Source organism: Lepidochelys kempii, chromosome 15 (genome assembly GCF_965140285.1).
Source record: "Lepidochelys kempii isolate rLepKem1 chromosome 15, rLepKem1.hap1, whole genome shotgun sequence".
In the NCBI taxonomy this organism is placed as follows: Eukaryota; Metazoa; Chordata; order Testudines; family Cheloniidae; genus Lepidochelys; species Lepidochelys kempii.
Window position 1 is genome coordinate 6,002,051 of NC_136394.1, and position 19,152 is coordinate 6,021,202.

The following is a 19,152-nucleotide window of genomic DNA, read 5'->3' on the forward strand; positions in this document are numbered from 1 at the left end:
TTGATCCACCTCATAAAGCACTTTTGCATAAAGCACTTGATCCACCTTTTCAGCTTCCGGGAGCATCAAACGAGCTGGCAGATCATCCAGCAGGTCTTTCTCCAGTCACCACGAGTGGTCCCTCCACCCCAATGTAGTAAGGGTTGTTTTCCAGTGATTGGGAACTCCCCACGTAGACTTGTTTGTGACCAAACAGAACAGGAAACGTTCCTAATTTTGCTCCTGCGAGGCCACAGCCCAGGTTCACTCTCAAACATTTTCCTGGTCCTTTGGACACGGCACCTGTTCTACGCCTTCCCTCCCATTCCTCTTATGCGCAAGGTCCTGCTGGATCAAGCGGGACAGAGCACAGGTCATTCTCATAGCCCCAGCCTGGCCGCACCAGCACTGGTTCGCCACACTGCTAGGTCTTTCACTAGCGACTCTGATGCCGCTCCCTCTCCTCCTGGACCTGATCTCACAGGACCATAGTCAAATACTCCACCACCCTCTACCTGACAGCTTGGAAGCTCCAGGATTAAATCCCGAAAATCTGGCCTGTTTCGAGCAAGTCCACCAGGTGCTGCTACCTAGCAGGAACCCCTCTACCAGAGCTAAATACCTGTCCAAGCAGAAGAGTTTTTCCATTTGGTCTTCCCAGCAAGGTCTCTCACCTGCCTGGCTGTCACTGCAGACCGTTCTTGAGTATTTGCTACATCTGAAATAGCAAGGGCTGGCAATGTCTTCAGTTAAAATACACCTGGCCATGCACCATGGTGGATGGCTGATCGGTTTTTTTACATTAGATGTCTGTTCGTTTTATCAAGGGCCTAGAAAGACTATACCCTCGGATTTGGGAGCCCAGTCCCCCATGGGACCTAAACCTGGTCTTGTCAAAACTCACAGGGCCCTCTTTGAGCCACTGGCAACATGCCCCTTGTTTTACCTTTCTTGGAAGATGTCCTTTCTAGTGGCTGTCACTTTGGCCAGGCAGGTCTCAGAGATCTAGACCCTTACATCAGAACTCCTGTACATGGTCTTCTTTAAGAGCAAGGTACAGCTCTGCCCTCACCCCATGTTCCTCCCAAGGTGGTTTTGCAGTTTCACAATAATCAGACTATTTTCCTGCTGGTTTTCTTCCCAAAACCGCACGTGAGCAGGGAGAAGCAATGTCTCCACACACCAGATGTTAGATGCGTCCTGGCTTTCTATATTGAGAGGACAAGACCGTTCTATAGATCCACACAGCTCTTTGTGGTGGAAGCGGACAGGATGAGAAGCCTATTTCAGCTCAAGAGGATTCATCCTGTATCACATTGTGCATCTGCACATGCTACAAGCAGGCGTGTGTTCCTCCACTGACTATACTGACGACCCAGTCTATGAGAGCGCAAGCTTCCTCAGCAGTGTTCCTGGTCCAGATCCTGATCCAGGACATCTGCAGAGGGGTGACTTAGTCGTTGGTACATGTTTTCTTCCCACAACGCCATCACCCAGCAAGCTAGAGATGACACTGAGTTTGGTCGAGCCATGTTGCAATCAGCATGTCCATGAACTCTGATCTCAGCTCCTATGACACTGCTTGGGAGTCACCTAACGTGGAATGGACATGAGCAAGCACTTGAGGAAGAAAAAACGAGGTTGCTTATGGTCGGGGGGTGGCTCAGCAGCCCTGGGGCTCACTTCCAGTATATGTCTTATGTTCCTAAAGCTCATGCTTCAAGGTTTCAGCCAGCGACCAGAAGAGGTCAGGAAGGGATTCTGTCCCCCTCCCCATGTATTCTGTGGGTTTTTTAAAATCTCTTTCCTCTGAAGCATCAGGAATGGCCATGGCTGGAAAAGGGACATAGGATGGGAAGGGCCGGGTCTCTGAGGTGGTACTGAGCATTCTCTCTCAGGTGCTTGGCTGGCTGGTTCTTGCCCAAGGTCTAAGTGATCACCATCTGTGGGGCCAGGCAGGAATTTTCCCCCAGGTCTGATTGGCAGTGACCTTGGGGGTGGGGTGTGGGGGGGTGCCACTTGCCAAGATTCTCTCAATCATTTCCCTGCCATTGTAGGGATCTCAGCACTGGTGCACCTCAGTCCCCCCATTCTCTGCCTGTGGCACATAGCAGTCTGCTCTCCTGTGTACTGTGATACTTTGGTCTCATTTCAGTTGTTGGGTTAGTGTGCGGGTGCTGGGTGGGGCTGGTGATCCGTGCTATACAGGAGGTCAGACTGGAAGATGTGGTGGGCCCTTCTGGCCTTTAACTTTGTGACTCCGAGGCTATGCACATGGCATGATAAAACCGGGTCTCACCTGGTCAGGAGATGCCATGCTGTTATCCTGTACTGTGCACAGGCCTGCTCTACACTACACAGTTAGGTCGACATAAGCTGCCTCATGCTGACCAAATTGTGTCAGTGTGTACACTACAGCCTTGACCCGCTGATGTCAGTGACCTATGACACTGACATCATAATTCCCCCTCCGCCAGAGGCATAGCGCGTATGTGGTCTAGTTAGGGCCACGCAGTGTCCATGTTGACACTGCACTCCTTACATGGGCTGTTGGCTGTCTTTCAGCTCCATGCTGGCTGCTACCCAAAGGCTCCCTGTTCAGGGAGCCGAGAAGCCCGGGTACCCCCCACCCTGCGCTCCTGGCTGGGAGGCGAGAAGCCAAGAGCCCAGAAGGGCAGCTGGGCTCCCGGTGGGGAACAGCACGGAGCTGAGAGCCCTGGGTCTCAGCCCCCTCCCCCCCCCCCCCCGCAACCCCTACTGCCCCTCTTCAGTTGGTGGAAGTGCTCCTGGTGAGGACGTGCACCACTGACAGAAGGACAGTAGTATGGACATTCCCTAACATAGGCCTGTAGTGTAGACCTGCCCTAGGCCTCTACATTCCCTTCACTTGTTACTCTTTGGTGTTTAGCAGAGGTCCTGTCCACTTCTGCTCATTAGGGTGCCATAGCATCTTTACCGGCTGTATCAAGGCAGTGGCTGCGAGAGTGTTCGCTCTGTTAACCAAGTGCTCCTTCCATATGTCCGTAAGTTGCTTATTGATATCTTGGATCCTATGATGCCTTGTTGTTTTCTTTTTCTGAAAAGGAAAATAATGTTGTTTGTAACCCCCTGTGCCTTTTCCTCAGAGTCGGGATATTAAACCTGGCCTATCCGAATTCTACCTGGACTGGAGTAATCACATTCTGCATCCCTAAATTCCTTCTGCAGTTTTAACTAGAGTCTTCCACAGCCTTCTGAATTCCCTGCCTCCTCTCTTGTGTAGCGCTGCAGTGCGCTATGTGCAGGGCCACATTTCCGCCACAGGGGTGGCTGCGTTTCAGTGGTGGGTGAGCGATCCCTGGATAAATTATATAGTTTGTATATTGCTTTAAGTTAATTAAACCTTTTGAGGTAGCAGGCACGACATAAATGTAAAATGTTCCTTCATCTACTCCTTAGGGTTAGAACTTCTCCCATACTGGGGTTTTCTGGAGCATTGTCTTTGAAGTGGGTGATCCTACAGTGGTAGGAACTAGCTCTAGTTTTGTACTAGCATTAGAGTCCAATTTTCATTATAACAAAACAAGATTAATTTTGGGGAAATGCAACTAATAATTGGGAGCCAGAGGGTAGTGGAAATTAATCCCAAACCTCAAATCCTCCATGGGAGGGAGACAGCTGGAGTGACTGCATGTAGCAAGTTCAACACCATCCAGGGGGTATTGTTTTCCAAATAGAAGGGGGCATAATGAGGAGATAGTCAGAATATCAGGATAATCCTCTTCTCAGACTGGATCAGCGCCTGCCTGGGGTCGTGATGGGGATCCTGTCATTTGGATCCAGCCTGGTTTGGCAATCCAAATTATAGAAAACTTTTCACCTTCTCTTCTGCACACACTTCCATGGGAGCCCTGCATTCCCCTCACTGAAGGAGTAACCTCCTGGATATGGCTACATCTGCTCCCCATAGAAGTGGAGGGTCAAATTGGTCCACACCAGTTAGCCTCTCTTGAAGACCAGGAAAATGGGCTGAAATGATAACTAAAAGTAGAATTACAAAACATCTGCATGACCATGATATGACAAAGATTAATCTGAACAGTTTCTGCAAAGGAAAATCCTGCCTCACTAATCTATTAGGGTAATAGATTTGCAAAAATGATGTAGTTACTTAGGGCCTTGAGTGACCCTGGTACTGAGGTGCAGCATCACAGTGCCTAACTTTTAGGCACCTAGAAAATCACAGGAACACACTACGATTCACAAAGCCTGAGCTCCTATACAATGAATGGGGGAGAGAGGTGCCTTAGGGCTAGACTATAATAGAAGCGCTACACCGATGCAGAGCGTGTCCAGAAATGGATGATAAATATGATCAGAGGCTGGGAGAGACTTCTGTATGAAAGGTGGGTGAAAAGCAACTACCCTGCTGCAAGCAGAGACAGTTTGATCCTGAAAAGGAAGAAGAGCCAGAAACTCCATGAAGTCCATTCAATTCTTCACTATTGCTGTTCATTTTTAGATTCTACAGTGATGGGTGGCAGGGTAGAACCCTACGGGAGTGACATAAATGATTGTGAGTGCCTAGTTAGAGAGGAGATGACTAAGAGGGCACATATTGGGGGTATATGAAATAATGAAAGACCTTGAGATAGTAAATCCAGACAAAGGGATGTCCAATGAAATTGAAAGGCAACAAATTTAACACTGACAAGGAAATACTCTCTTACACCGAGCATTATTGACCATTGGAACTCACCACCACAAGATGCTGCTAAGGCCAAGAGCTGAGCAGGAATCAAAAGCAGATTAACATTAATATTGGTAGTGCAAACATCCACTGAGTTCCCCTATGGCCAGTATTGCTCACTAGGGGTTTACTGCCCTTTCCTCTAAAGCAGCTGGTACTGACATCTGTCAGAGACAGGCCACTGGACTAGACGGGACACTGTCTGATCCAGTCTGGCAATGTGTTCCTGTGTGTCTACCTCTGCCACTGTCCTGCCTATCCCACAATTAACTCCTCCAGCAGCAATGGAGGCTTGAATATGTGCCTCGAATTCTGCTGCACATGGTGCTTTGACAATTGGAGCAGGAGAGAAGCTGGCACAGGTCACATCAGATTCCTGCTGCTACTGTGGAGATGCTGGCACCAAGGAGTCGAATCCAACAAGTAAAGTCCATGCAACGTTAATGATGAGCTATTAAGAACTGATGCTAGACTGGAGTTGGTTTATTCTTCCCTGCCTTTGCCTTGTATGAGGTGTATACTGCTACAGATCTAGCCCAGAAGGGGTCTTTGAGCTGCATTAAAACAAGCTGTCTAGGTCCTGATGTTTTGCTGTGAGCTGCAGAACTTCCTCTGCTGGCCATGAGGGATTCAGTGTTTGCTGGAGCTCATTCCAGGCCCTGCACTGGTGTGCTCTGTGTGTGTGGTGGGGTGGGGGGGCAGGGGGTCCTGTGGTTTAGTTGCTGCATTTGAAAGAGACAGACTTAGAACTGACTTGACATTTTCCTCTCAAAATATTTTTAACTGAAAAAAATGAAAACAGTTTTTTGTTTGTTCGTTTTGATAAAAATGTTCAGTTTTTGGTAAAATTTTGGGGGTTTGGAAACTGAAAATATTTTCTGTTGAAAAAATGAAAAATGATTCATGGAGAATTTAGAAAAAAATGCATTTAATAAGTATTTCCTTTGAGAAAAAATTTCAGACCCGCTCTAGAGAGGCTCCTGGTGCCACTAGAGACTGTGCTTCTTCCCACCTCCAAACTAGGGCAAAGAGGAAAGAGGGGAGACAGACACTTCCCAGTTGGCTTTAAATCATCACAGCAATATATTTCTGTTCTGTATTTGGGGGCTTCTCTCGGACACTTAAGGTCTGACCTTCCCTTCCCATGTATGCAGCTGTGCATGAAAAAAGTGTTGCATCCAACATGGGGGAACTCTATATTAGACCTTGTCTTGACGGATAAAGAGGAATTGATCACAGAACTGAAAACTAACGGCAGCTTAGATAGAAGTGATAATGACTTCAGCACATTTTTAATGTGCAAACAGAATAAAGTCCAGATCAATGATGTATGCTTTAAAAGGGCCTATTTCACAAAGCTGAAAACAATTATAAGCCAGATCATCAGGGAGGAAGAATTTAATCAGAAAAACGTGAATGATATTTGAGAATTGTTTACGATCACTTGATTAGATGCCCAAGAGCCTCAATTGAGGAAGAAGGCCATATTGGTTAAAAATGGCCTGGTTAGGAGGGGGAGTGAAGGCAGGTGTGTGTGTGTGTGTAAACAAATGGAAGAATGGAGAAGCTGAGAGTAATGAATATAGATCAGAAGCTAGGAATTGTAAAAAATTGATAACGGAGGCAAAGGGACACACAGAGAAATTATGGCCAACAGAATTAAGGATGATAAGAAGGAATTTTTAAAGTATATTAGGAACAAAAAGAATCCTGAAAATGGTATTGGTCCATTACTAGATGGAAATGGCAGAATCATCAATAAAAAGCAGAAAAGGCAGAAGTGTCCATTAAATATTTCCATTCTGTATTTGGGGAAAACACAGATGATGTAATCCTACCATATGGTAACACTCTTTCTGGTCCTCAAATGTCTCAGGAGTATGGGGTTGGTCCTGCTTTGAACAGCGGGTTGGACTAGATGACCTCCTGAGGTCCCTGATATTCTATGAACTACTAAAATTAAACTTTTCAGATCAGTAGGTCCAGTTAACTTGCATCCAAGAGTTTTAAAACAGCTGGCTGAGGAGCTCGCTCAACCTTTAATTTTGATTTTCACTAAGTCTGGAAGCACCAGGGAAGTTCCATAAGACTGGAAGAAAGCTCAGTTGTGCCATTGTTTAAAAAGGTCACAGGATGACCCAAGTATTATAGGCCTGTTGGTCTGATGTTGATCCCATGATAAGATAATGGAGGGAGTGTTGCAGGACTCAATTAAAGATTTCAAGGAGGGTAATATAATTCATGCCAATCAACATGGCTTTATAGAAAATATATCTTGTCACACTGTCTTGGTATCTCTTTTTAATGAGATTACAAATTTGGTTGATAAAGGTAATCGTGTAGATGTAATGTACTTAGACTTCTGTAAGACATTTGACTTGGTACCACATGACATTTTGATTAAAAAAACTAGAAAGATATAAAATAAGCATAGCACACATTAAATTGATTAAACTCAGGCTAATTGACAGGTCTCAAAATGTAATTGTAAATGGGGAATTGTCATCAGATGGGTATGTTTCTAGTGCGATCCCGCAGCAATCGATTCTTGGCCCTACACTATTTAACATTTTTATTAATGACCTAGAAGTAGACAACATAATTACTGATTAAGTTTGCAAATGACACAAAAATTGGGGTAAAAAATGAAGAGTACAGGTCACTGATACAGAGCAGTCTGGGTCACTTGGTCAGCTAGGTGCAAGCAAACAATATGCATTTTAATATGCCTACATGTAACTGTATACATCTAGGAACTAAGAACATAGGCTGTACTTACAGGTTGGGGGACTTTATCCTGGGAAGCAGTGACTCTGAAAAAGATTTGGGACTCATAGCAGATAATCAGCTGATCATGAGCTCCCAGTGTGACGGTGTGACCAAACAGGCTAATGTAATACGGGGGTGCGTAAACAAGGAAATCTCCAGTATGAGTGGAGAGGTTATTTTGCCACTGTATTTGGCACTGATGTAACCACTGCTGGAATACTGTGTTCAGTTCTGGTGTCCACAGTTTAAGAAGGAGGTTGAAAAATTGGAGAGGGTTTAGAGAAGAGTCACGAGAATGAGTAAAGGATTAGAAAACCTGCCTTATTGTGACAGACTCAAGGAGCTCAATCTGTTTAACAAAGAGAAGGTTAAGGGGTGACTTGATCACTGTCTATAAGTACCTATATGGGGAACAAATATTTAATAATGGATTCTTCAACCTAGCAGAGCAAGGTATAACACGAGCCAATACTAGGAAGCTAAAGCTAAACAAATTCAGACTGGAAAGAAAGTGTACATTTTTAACAGTGAGAGTAATTAACCACTGGAAAAATTCACCAAGGGTCGTGGTGGATTCTCTGTCACTGATGATTTCCAACTGTGTCTCTTTCACACACACGCACAGTGTATGAGAGCTGTGACAAGGCTGCCAAATGTGTGTCACAGGAGAGGTCTCGGACATGGTCTGCAGAACAGAACTTTGCCTGAGAGAGCAACAGATGAGTAACTGCCCTGTGTGTCTCAGAAGGGGAAGCTCCAGCTACTCCAGTCTAGTGCTTAGAAGAGCAGCTGGGCTACTTTGAAATGGCCTGGCTTGTTCAGCTTCTAGATGCCAAGTTTGGTTAGGGAGGCTGCTCCGTTGTAGCTGCTTGCAGCTCCCACGTGCCCTTGAAGACTTGTACAGAGGCTAGAAGCAGTGAGAGGTCAATGCTCCCGGGGCAGTTTCTGTAACAACAAGTGGAAGCTGCAAGTAACGTTTGGGCCACAGCAGGAGATGAGTTTAGTCCAGTCTTATCTTGGTAACGAAGGCCTGGGTCACTGTCTCATGGTCTAACAGAAAATGACTGATCCCTCTCACTATGTATGGACTCAGAGGGTATGTCTACATTGCAGTAAAACACCCAAGGCTGGCACAGGTCAGCTGACTTGGGCTTGCAGAGCTCGGCCTGTGGGGCTATCAAGTTGCAGTGAACACATTTGGGCTCAGGCTGGATCCCAGACTCTGAGACTCTGCAAGGTGGGGAGGGTCTCAGAGCCTGGGCTCCAGCCCGAGCCCCGACCTCTATGCTGCAAATTTATAGCTCCACAGCCCAAGCCCTGTGAGCACAAGTCAGCTGGCATGAGCCAGCTGCAAGTGTGTTGTTGTAGTGTAGACATACCCAGAGTGCTCTCTCCACTGCAGCTGGTCTCTACCATGGCTCTAGCTTCAGACCAGTGTGACAGACAGCAGGGAGGGATGTTTGGCTGACTGGAGCTGGTCAAGAAATAGAAGGATTGTATGGATCTGGGCCAGGTGAAGACATTTTGGCTCCGTGTGTTCCACAAAGCTCCAATTTTTCATTTTTTTGCAATTTTTTATAGAAAAAATGTATTTCATTTTCAAAAGGGGGGATGCTGAAAATGAGATGTTTTTGGCTAACTCAGTCACATGCTTTCTAAACAATCAAAACAGACCATGCAGAAAAATGGAAAAGCACCCCCCCCATTTCATTGGGCCAGGCATCAGGTGGCATTTCTTCCGAAGTTTCCATTGAATATTTTTCAAAATGGAGATTTTTGAAGAAATGAAACCGTCGTTGTAACTCCATTTTCAAATCGGAAATGTGGATGACAAAGATTTCCTGTGAAGAATGTGGACCCTCTGTTGCTGGTATCCTCTCCAGCTCTTCCCGCTTCTTCCCCCAACCTAGCATCACTTCAGGCTTGTCTGGATTGGCCATTTGCCAGCTCACACACCAGCAGGTCCCTATCTTATGCTGACACATGATGGTTAGTTTCGCTGCACCAGCTGGGCCAGGTGAGACCGAGATATGGGTGTGAGTGGTGGTAGCATATTGAAAGTATCATCCCTTGCTTATTCTCCGACCACCCGCGTACGTTACATCTACACTGCAAAGAAAAACTCTGTGGAACAAGTCGCAGAGCCCAGGTCAACTGATGCGAGGGAGGGTGTGGAAGCTCCTTTCCTGGAGGTTTTAAAAGGAGGCTGGATAGCCATCTGTCTAAGATGGTTTAGACCCAACAAATCCTGCATCTTGGCAGGAGGTTAGACTAGATGACTCTTGCAGTCCCTTCTAATCCTAGGGTTCTATGATACAGGCTCACGGGGCTTGTGCTGTGGGGCTAAAATTAGCAGTGTGGCCATTCCTGTTTGGGCTGGAGCCTGGCGTCTGGAGCCTGGGGTCTGAAATCTGGGCAGGGTCTCAGAGCCTGGGCCCCAGCTCAAGCGGGAATGTGTCCACACTGCTCTTTTTAGCCCCATAAGGTGAGCCCGCGTCAGTTGACTCAGGGTCTGAGACTCCCTGCAGCTGCATTCTTTTGTTTGGGTTGCATTGTAGCTGTCAGCACCCTGCACTGGACAGCCCTTGAGGAAAAGGAGAATTGCCCCAAAGTATTCTCCAAGGGGTGGGGGGAGCGGAGCAGCCCACGAGTGAGTGCCCCAGCCCCGGTGTCAGCCAGGACTTGCAGTCACTGGCTGCAGATATTTGCCTTCCTCTCAAACAGGCCTGCCCGCTGGGTTTTAAAGTGGAGCCCTGGGTCTTTCTGACTCACTTCAATTCCTTGGGGTGGGGTGGCTCTCTCAGAGCTGTGGCCCAACACGCAGGAGAGCGAGCTCTCTCCAGAGGAAGGGGAAACCTTTGGCAGAGGGACCGAGGTACGTGAGAATTGTAACCGGACCTTTGTGTTTTCCTTTGTGCAGCTTCTCTGGGTCTCTGTGCTGCCCAGGATGGAGGCAACAAGGAGACGAGTGTTTGATAGGTAAGCACCAGCATCCCTTCTTTAGACACTGCTTCTTCCTCCTTCCTCAGAGCCACCTCTCCTCCCGTCCCTGAAGGGCTTTCCCAGCCCCCTTGTATCTGAGTTCGGCTTCCCCAGAGCCTGCCTTGCTCAGAGTTCTGTGACTAGGGGGGTCCTTTGGGAGGGTCCTGCCTTTCCTTCCTCGGTCAAAGCTAGCCCTGGGGGCGAGGCAGGGACCAGCAGCGAAACAGTGGATGTCTGCAGGACAGTGGGCATATCCCCAAACTTCTGTTCACTTGGTAAAGTGGCATTGCAACCGATGGACTGGAGCTGGGCTTCCCTCAGAAAGTTAGTCACGTCCCTTCCCAGCACGGTGCCAGCTGCCTCCAGGAGACAGCAAAGTGCAGACGTCAGTTCCACAAGCAGTGTCTGGCTTCACCTGCGAGAGGGGGTCCCGAGCATTAGTCCCTGCCCTTCCACCCAGATTTCGGGTCTCCTCGCTGTTACTGCTGACAGCCGTTTACATCCACCATAAAGCCTTGTGAAGCTGAGCAAAGAGAGCCATATACACTCAGGGGAAGAAGCCCATGCAGTTTGTCCTGCATGAGTCGTTTTGCAGTCTTCCTCATTTTGGGTCCTTGTCACACACTAGGTTCCTCATTTGGGCCTTGGCTGGAGGATGAAACTCAGCTTCTGGGTTGGTCACTTACTCTCTATGCTGGGGTTGAGGGGTACTTTGAGGGCAGCCGTTTCTGCCCCTCAGACGCCTCCCACGACTCTGTATTGGCCTGTGTTTGGATAGTCATGGGAGTAGATTGATGGGTTTCAGAGTGTACTGCCCAGCCCCCGTGAAGAGATGATGTAACTACCAGAGGCCTCATCTCTGAGGGAGGGAAGAGAAAGAGAAGTGAAGGAGGGGGTACGGAGACAGGGGGCTGGAAAGAAAAGGGAGGCCGCATGTATGGAACATGAAGAGCTTCAGTGGACGTTGCTACAGCTCCAGTGCCAGACGTTCGGCCTGAACGTGTCTGCAGTGAGTGGAAGAAGCAAGTGATGGGGATTTGGGGCTCTGTTGTGGACACTCACTGAAGTTCCCAGTGGAAGGGAAGGTCGTAACTTAAGGCACGTCCTAGATATGGCAGGATAATAGTGCGTATTCCACAGCGTGCTCTTCATTTCTGCAAGGAGAGCTCTGGCCGGGGCTGCTCCAGGGTAGGGTCATCTGAAGGTACTGTTACAATCAATCGGTTATTGTCAGTGGTTCAAAGCTCCCCTGGGGGCTGAAGCTCAGCTTTCAGTGCCTCTGTCTCTAGAGAGCTTTGTTGAGTTCAGGTCTGCAAGAGTGAGTGTGTGGGGATTGAGAATTCTTGGACCTTGGATTCCCAGAGCGCAGCTGTGAAACTTTGGGAGGCTATTTTTGGATTCCTGTAAAACTTCCCACAGTTCCAGCTGGCCCCAGTATCCCTGACTTCCTGTTGTGTGGTATTGCTCTGCGCTGCTCAGCGGCTGCGTGTTCGTGCTGGAGGAAAGGCTTCCTGCCTATGTGTGTTCTGTGCACGGCCTCGCTTGAATGCAACATTCAGTCTGAGCGTGTATCACATAAGTCCAGGGAATTCAGAGATAACGGTTCCCGCAGGAAAATTAAGTGAGCTCCTTTGCATCTCCTGCATATACGAAGGTAACAATATAACAAACAAATACCTCAAGGTTTGCATTTAACACTAATTATGATACTTTGCATGGGTGTAGTGCCTTTTATCTGACACTCTCAAAATGCTTCATGAGGTGGGGGATAAATTAACCTCTTAGCATCTCCATCTGGAAGCCTCTCTCAAGGTCTCACAGCAGTCGGGGTCAATCAGGAAGGCAATCCAGGTTTCCTCAGCCCCAGGCCTCTTCTCACCACTAGACTCCAAGCCTCCCTCAGTCTGGTTTGTCTCATCTAGCTGTCTCTTTGAGGGCTTTCAGAATCCATCACCATAGCATCTGGGAGCTTCCCAGGTAAGATGGACTGTATGGAGTCCCCTGCTCTTCTCCCTTCCCTGGGTGAGGAGGCTCTTCTGGTGACTGCCAGCACTTTACCTACAGCTCTCATGGGCTTCGGCTGGGGCTTGTGAGCTGCGATGTGCACAGCTGTTGATCATGGGTGCAGATGCGGTCGCTGAGGTAGCTGGAACCTGGCCTTTTGCTGGCTTTACAGATCAGGACCGAGGCTGTGGACTGGGAACCAGTGGAAGGAACTGAGTACAAGGGAGATGTGCTCACGGGCCCAGCAGCCTTGCCCATTGAAGGGCTGCTACCCTGTGTTCAGGCTGCAGCTCTTGCATTTCATCCACGCTCAGCTCAGTGCACAGCTTGCAGCAGTAATGCAGCCTGGAGGTGACCACCACACGGATCCATGCGGAAGGGAGGACGGAGGTGCCTCGCGAAGGCACACCTGGACTAGAGAGCACCATGGAGTCATGCTGGCCCTTTCTGTGAGTGCGGGTCAGCTGCTCCCGGATCAGTGAGGTTCCACCCCATGGGTGGAACACTGCAGGGATGCTGGTGGGGGCAGGCGAGGCTCCAGTCATGTCACCTTGGGAGAACAGGAGCCAGGAACAGCATCAAGCACTGGGCAGGATACCTGTGCTGCTCCCAGCCGGAGCAATCCTCAGCCTCGGGCTAGCCCTGGGCAGTGCCATTGCCCCCTTGTAGTGGGGCAGCCAACACGCTGCTGCTGGCTGCAAGGACAGAGGAGGAGCTTCCCCTAGAGCAGAAGGGTCAGAGCCAGCTCAGGCAGGGAGCTGTCTCCAGCAGAGGATACGGAGAGCCTTTTGTGAACCTTGCTGGCTTTGCTGGACCCAAGTGGCTGAGGAGAGGTGTCTGACCCATGCCCTGCCCCCTGTGCCAGGCCCCAGCCTAATCCATGTGGTGTGCTGTGCCCGGGGCGATGGAAGCTCCATGAGATGTGTTGCCTCCTGGAGGTCAGCGCCTGTGACAGAGGAGGCAGGCACCCTTTTCCTCCTCTCCCTGTGATCCTCCCAGGGGGCCTGGCCGAGTCATCTGGCTCCATGCTGCCAGGCGCTGCCTTAGCTGTGTCGGCCAGAGGCTGCCTGGCACTCCCAAGGCCTGGAGACTGGCATCCCCTCATCCCCTGAAGATGGCCGGCTGATGCTGCTTTTGACTACTGTGTTCATTTAGGTTTGTAACAGGATTGACCCTAGCTGCCATGTTCTATCCAGGGTTTTGCAGGAGACTTCCGTCCTTCCCCTCTTGCAGCACCCTTGGCCTGTCGTTCGCCCAGAGCCAGTGCAGGGCCTCCCTGTCAGCGAGGCATCTCCCCCTCCACTCCCCAGGCAGACCTCCTGCCAGATCCCAGAGTGTCATGGCACCCACTTTTGCCAGCCAAACCCTTGCTGTGGGGTTTAGTGTGGCACCCAGAGTCCTGTGAGACTGCCGTTGCCCAACTCCAGGGCAAGAAGAGGCTAAGGGGAAGCAGCCTCCTTCTCTTAGACCAGCACTGCACCGAGGGTGACCAGATAGCAAGTGTGAACAATCGGGATGAGGTGGGCGGGTCATAGATGCCTATATAAGAAAAAGCCCCAAATATCGGGACTGTTCCTATAAAATTGGGACATCTGGTCACCCTGACCGCACCAGACTGGACTCTTGTCTTCTCCCACCCTGGTGACCTTGATCTTCCACCCAAAGCACCTTATCAGGTGTCCAGAAGGCAGCAGTTCGCGGAGCACCAAGGCACCAGTTGCTCTTCTGCCGCTGCCTCCTGGCTCCATCCAGGATCCCCCCTCCACCCGGGGAAATGCACTGGTGCCGCTGGTTTCCCAAGGGTTGCTGGGGAGGAGAGTGGTGGTGCTGCCTCGTGCCTACTCTCCTAGACTGCTGGAGAACTTCCTCCCTTCCCTTCTCTAGCAGGGAGTGCTCAGCCCTGGCTTTGCCTTTCCCTGCCCTGTCACTGTACGTCTCTCCCTTTCTCTTGGCAGCCGTGTGCGAGGGGAATTTCACCTGCAAGGAGAACGAGGTGTGCGTGAGACCCAGTGAGTGCCGCTGCCGCCATGGATACTTCGGGGCCAACTGTGACACCAGTGAGTATCGGGCATCTGTTGGAGCTGGGCGTCAGCAGCTCTGACCTCTGTCCTGGCACCATCCCATAGCGGAGTGACACAGCCGTGCCTAGCTTGGGTTAGTGCATAAGCAGTAAAGTCAGTGAGTGCAAAAGCTCTGCTCCGGCAGTATTGGTGATAAAAGCAGACAGGGAGTACAGGGTTAACTCACCCCCCTGCACATGCCCTCTGAGTGTTTGAGGTGATATTGGCCCTTTTGCATGTTGTGCTCTTTCGTTTAGAAATTGCACTTGGGATAGATGCCTGCTGACCTCTTTGCTTGGGACTTGCCCAGGCTTGGACATTACAGGCTGCAAATTGTTCTGTTTGCTCCTTGGCTGGAAGCTGACATTTTCTAGCTGGATTGCATCTTCTAAAGAGAAGCATGGAGCAGGGCAGCCTCTGTGCACTCTGGGAGCCCACACTGGGTCCTACAAGGGCCATACTGGTGAATGGGTGGCAGCGCGCTGCTCCAACTGCTTACTTATACATGCTTCACCAAGTTACAAACACGAGGCTGGAGCCTCCAGGGAGTCAGACAGGGCAAGTTCTGGGTCTGAGTGCCCAGGAGTGATCACCCCTACAAACTCATTCCAGGAGTTGTGGGCGAAAGGGGTGGCAGGGCTAGATGTAGCAGTTGGACAAAGCTTCCCCCTTTCAAAATCCTTGTTCCCGCTCCAGCAGGGCCACTTCATAGAATCATAGAATATCAGGGTTGGAAGGGACCTCAGGAGGTCATCTAGTCCAACCCCTTGCTCAAAGCAGGACCAATCCCCAAATAAATCATCCCAGCCAGGGCTTTGTCAAGCCTGACCTTAAAAACTTCTAGGGAAGGAGATTCCACCACCTCCCTCGGTAACGCATTCCAGTGTTTCACCACCCTCATAGTGAAAAAGTTTTTCCTAATATCCAACCTAAATCTCCCACACTGCAACTTGAGACCATTACTCCTTGTTCTGTCATCTGCTACCACTGAGAACAGTCTAGATCCATCCTCTTTAGAACCCCCTTTCAGGTAGTTGAAAGCAACTATCAAATCCCCCTCATTCTTCTCTTCTGAAGACTAAACATCCCCAGTTCCCTGAGCCTGTCCTCCTAAGTCATGTGTTCCAGTCCCCTAATCATTTTTGTTGCCCTCCGCTGGACGTTTTCCAATTTTTTCAAATCCTTCTTGTAGTGTGGGGCCCAAAACTGGACACAGTACTCCAGATGAGGCCTCATCAATGTCAAATAGAGGGGAACGATCACGTCCCTCGATCTGCTGGCAATGCCCCTACTTATAGATCCCAAAATGCCATTGGCCTTCTTGGCAACAAGGGCACACTGTTGACTCATATCCAACTTCTCATCTACTGTAACCCCTACGTCCTTTTCTGCAGAATTGCTGCCGACCCTTTCGGTCCTTAGTCTGTAGTGGTGCATGGGATTCTTCTGTCCTAAGTGCAGGACTCTGCACTTGTCCTTGTTGAACCTCATCAGATTTCCTTTGGCCCAATCCTCCAATTTGTCTAGGTCCTTCTGTATCCTATCCCTACCTGCCACCATATCTATCACTCCTCCCAGTTTAGTGTCATCTGCAAACTTTCTGAGGGTGCAATCCACACCCTCCTCCAGATCATTAATGAAGATATTGAACAAAACCGGCCTCAGGACCGACCCCTGGGGCACTTCCCAAGGTGCAGGCTCATCACAGTGTTTTGCAAATCTTCAGAACTGTATTTTTCCCCAAACCAATCTGTTTGACACTTCGCACAGCAGGCTCACCTCCTCTAGTCGCCCTAGCTTCCTGGCAGCGAAGCACTGAGTACAGAATGCAAATCACCCAAACTCTCTTTGAAACTGACAGTGCTCTCTAAGTGAACAACAGAGCAGCAGCAAAGTATTCCTCGCAGGCAGAAGTGATGCAGGCTTTCCCCCAAATTCCCTGCCCCCCATCTCCTTCAGGCTGGCACCAGGAATGGAAAGTTTCAAGCCACAAGGGGGATTTCTGGGAAAGCAAACCTAGACGTTTTGCTGGCTGCTGAATAACGACAAGCTTCTCTCTTTCCTTGTCCGTACCCCAGATAGAGCACAAGAGGGAGGCATTAGCTGACCCTGTTGGCCCCCCACAGCCTCTTGGGGTCCTCGTTTCATTTACCTGCTGCCAGGGCTTAGCAAAGTGCAAAGCCTCACGCTCTGCAGTGAGATGCCCGGCACTTCTAGGGAAATGGTTGGGGCCGAAACATTTTTTGTTCATTTCGTGTGGCCAGGAAAGTGACGCTGACTAATGGTCCCGTCTTCCTCCACAGATCAGCTTCTGCTGGATTAGCAGTCAGTCTGTTCATGCCACTAACTTAAATAGGCTTTGATTCCTCCTTACTCCGGTTATCCCTGTGGAGCCAGCCCAGCCCAGCCCAGGCCAGAGAAGAGGCAGCTGGAGTCTGTTCTGGCTTATGCATCATCAGTAGCATTGTTAACTGTGTTTGGATTGCATGGGCTAAAGTGTGCTCCCATTAAGGGTACAGCAATTAAACATCTGCGGCTGGCCCAGGTCAGTTGACTTGGGCTTGCGGGGGTCAGGCTGTGGGGCTGTAATATTGCTGTGTAGACATTCAGGCTTGGGCTGGAATGTCGCAAGGTGGAGGGGTCCCAGAGCCCGGCATTTATAAAGAGCCTAGAGGGGCCAGTCACTGCAGGGTTCATTTATTGCTTCCTGGGGGAGAGGAGGAGTTGTGTGTCAATCAGAACCCTGAACCAGTGGAAAAGTCCACGTGTCTCATAACCAGCCTATGCTGACTCGTTCCTGGTGATGGCCCCAGTGCTTAATCTGTGCCAGGGCTTGGCAGTTCAGAGCCTCGGCACCTCTGGGCTCGCCACATCAGTTATGAAAGTAAAAAAATTACTTGAGTCTCGGCACCTCTTTCATTACAAATTAAGCACTGGCCGGCTCCTCTAGCTAAGGAATGGTGAACGCACCAGACCTCTCTCCCTGAGCCTATCCAGATTCTGCTGCCTCCTTGTCTAGGCAGGAGGCCTCCTCCTCACCCCTGGGCAGCTGGGGATCAGACTCTGTGTCAGTCATAGGGAAAGGTGTGTTTGATTGATTGACCAGAGATTGCTTTTGTTATGAAGCTACATGTGCAGGATGAAGCAGCTAAGGATAAGGACAGAAGTCATGCAACAGAACAAACACGTTCACCTAAATAGTAACAAACTTCTACCAAGGAGAAGAGGCACTTTGCAGTGGGAAAGCCAGGAGAAGAGGGGAGTGAGAGGCCTGTCCTGAGCTCAGCCAGACGGCTCTTGCAATTGTTGCCTCTGGAAGCTGCATCAGGGCTGGCTCCCAGCCCCTTTCCCTGCGACCTGCCCAGGCCTGTGTGTTACAGGGTGCTTTTAGGGGGTTCTGCTGAAAATTGCTTGGCTTTCTCTTTGGTTAGAAGCTGACATTGTTTCCAAATGGAGACAGCTAGAGATGCTGGCACGGCTACTGCGTTCTTGTCTCCCTGGCCCCCTCATCTTGGAATCGCATGTTCTGTGGCAGCAGGAACGGCAGCACTGCCAGTGGGCGCTATAGACTCCTGCGGGACCTGCTGGGTCGCTTCACCTGCCGGGGCAGATCAATGTGCAGACAGAGAGCCTGTGTGAGATGTGCTGGGGAAATGTGCCTGTGAATGATGCTTGGCTGCTGTTGCTGACTGCATGCAAGTGCCCTGCACTGCTCTTGGCGCAGAACCGGGGCTATACAGACCCACAGTCAGCAGATGAGTGTGCTGGGCAGGGCTCCTTTAAACTTGGGTTTGGAGCTGCAGTCCTCTAAGGAGCTGCAGCTGGTACGTAAGCTGACAGGATGATGGTAGGAGGGGCCTGGTGACCGACCAAGGGACTTGGTGGCTGCTTAGTAAGTGCTGGTGTGTTGCTTGTTTTGCAGAATGTCCCCGCCAGTTCTGGGGTCCAGACTGCAAGGAAATGTGCAGCTGCCACCCCAATGGCCAGTGTGAGGATGTCACGGGCCACTGCACATGCAACCCCAATCGCTGGGGGCCCAAGTGTGAGAACGCCTGTCTCTGCAAGCATGGCAAATGTGACCAGAAGACGGGCAAGTGCACCTGTGAGCCCAACTGGTGGGGTCCCCAGTGCTCCAGCTCGTGTTACTGCAGTCTCAACTCCCAGTGTGACCAGCAGACGGGGACGTGCATCTGCCAGCCCGGCTGGTGGGGCCGGGGCTGCAACAACCAGTGCGTCTGCAACAACTCGCCATGCGAGCAGTTCACTGGGCGCTGCCAGTGCCGGGAGCGAATGTTTGGCCCGCGCTGCGACCGCTACTGTCAGTGCTACAAGGGGAAATGTAACCAGGTGGATGGTACCTGCACCTGTGAGCCGGGATATCGGGGCAAGTACTGCCGGGAGCCCTGCCCAGCGGGCTTCTACGGACAAGGCTGCAGGAGGCGGTAAGTGTGCAGGGCCTTGGGCAGGTTCAGGACCCCATGCTGCACTGGGCCCTGCCCGTCCGGTGTTCTTGCAAGTTGAAGACAGTCCCTGTTTCATCTGTCTTGTGCAGTCACTGCTTGGTCCAATAGCTGAGTCCTGCCCATGATGGGGCGGGAGGGAGGGGTGAGCGTGGGGGTGTTCAAATGA

General features: G+C 50.3%; 1 protein-coding gene across 2 annotated transcripts in view; it reads left to right on the forward strand.

Moving 5' to 3' along the window:
• SCARF2 (scavenger receptor class F member 2) overlaps positions 1 to 19,152 on the forward strand; it is a 105,267-nt gene that overhangs the window by 8,120 nt on the left and 77,995 nt on the right. For both annotated transcript variants that reach the window (XM_073313044.2, XM_073313045.2), the window contains exons 2-4: positions 10,398 to 10,456; positions 14,419 to 14,520; positions 18,446 to 18,965. In XM_073313044.2, the coding sequence (XP_073169145.1) occupies positions 10,398 to 10,456; positions 14,419 to 14,520; positions 18,446 to 18,965 (681 nt within the window). The remainder of the gene's footprint in view (positions 1 to 10,397; positions 10,457 to 14,418; positions 14,521 to 18,445; positions 18,966 to 19,152) is intronic.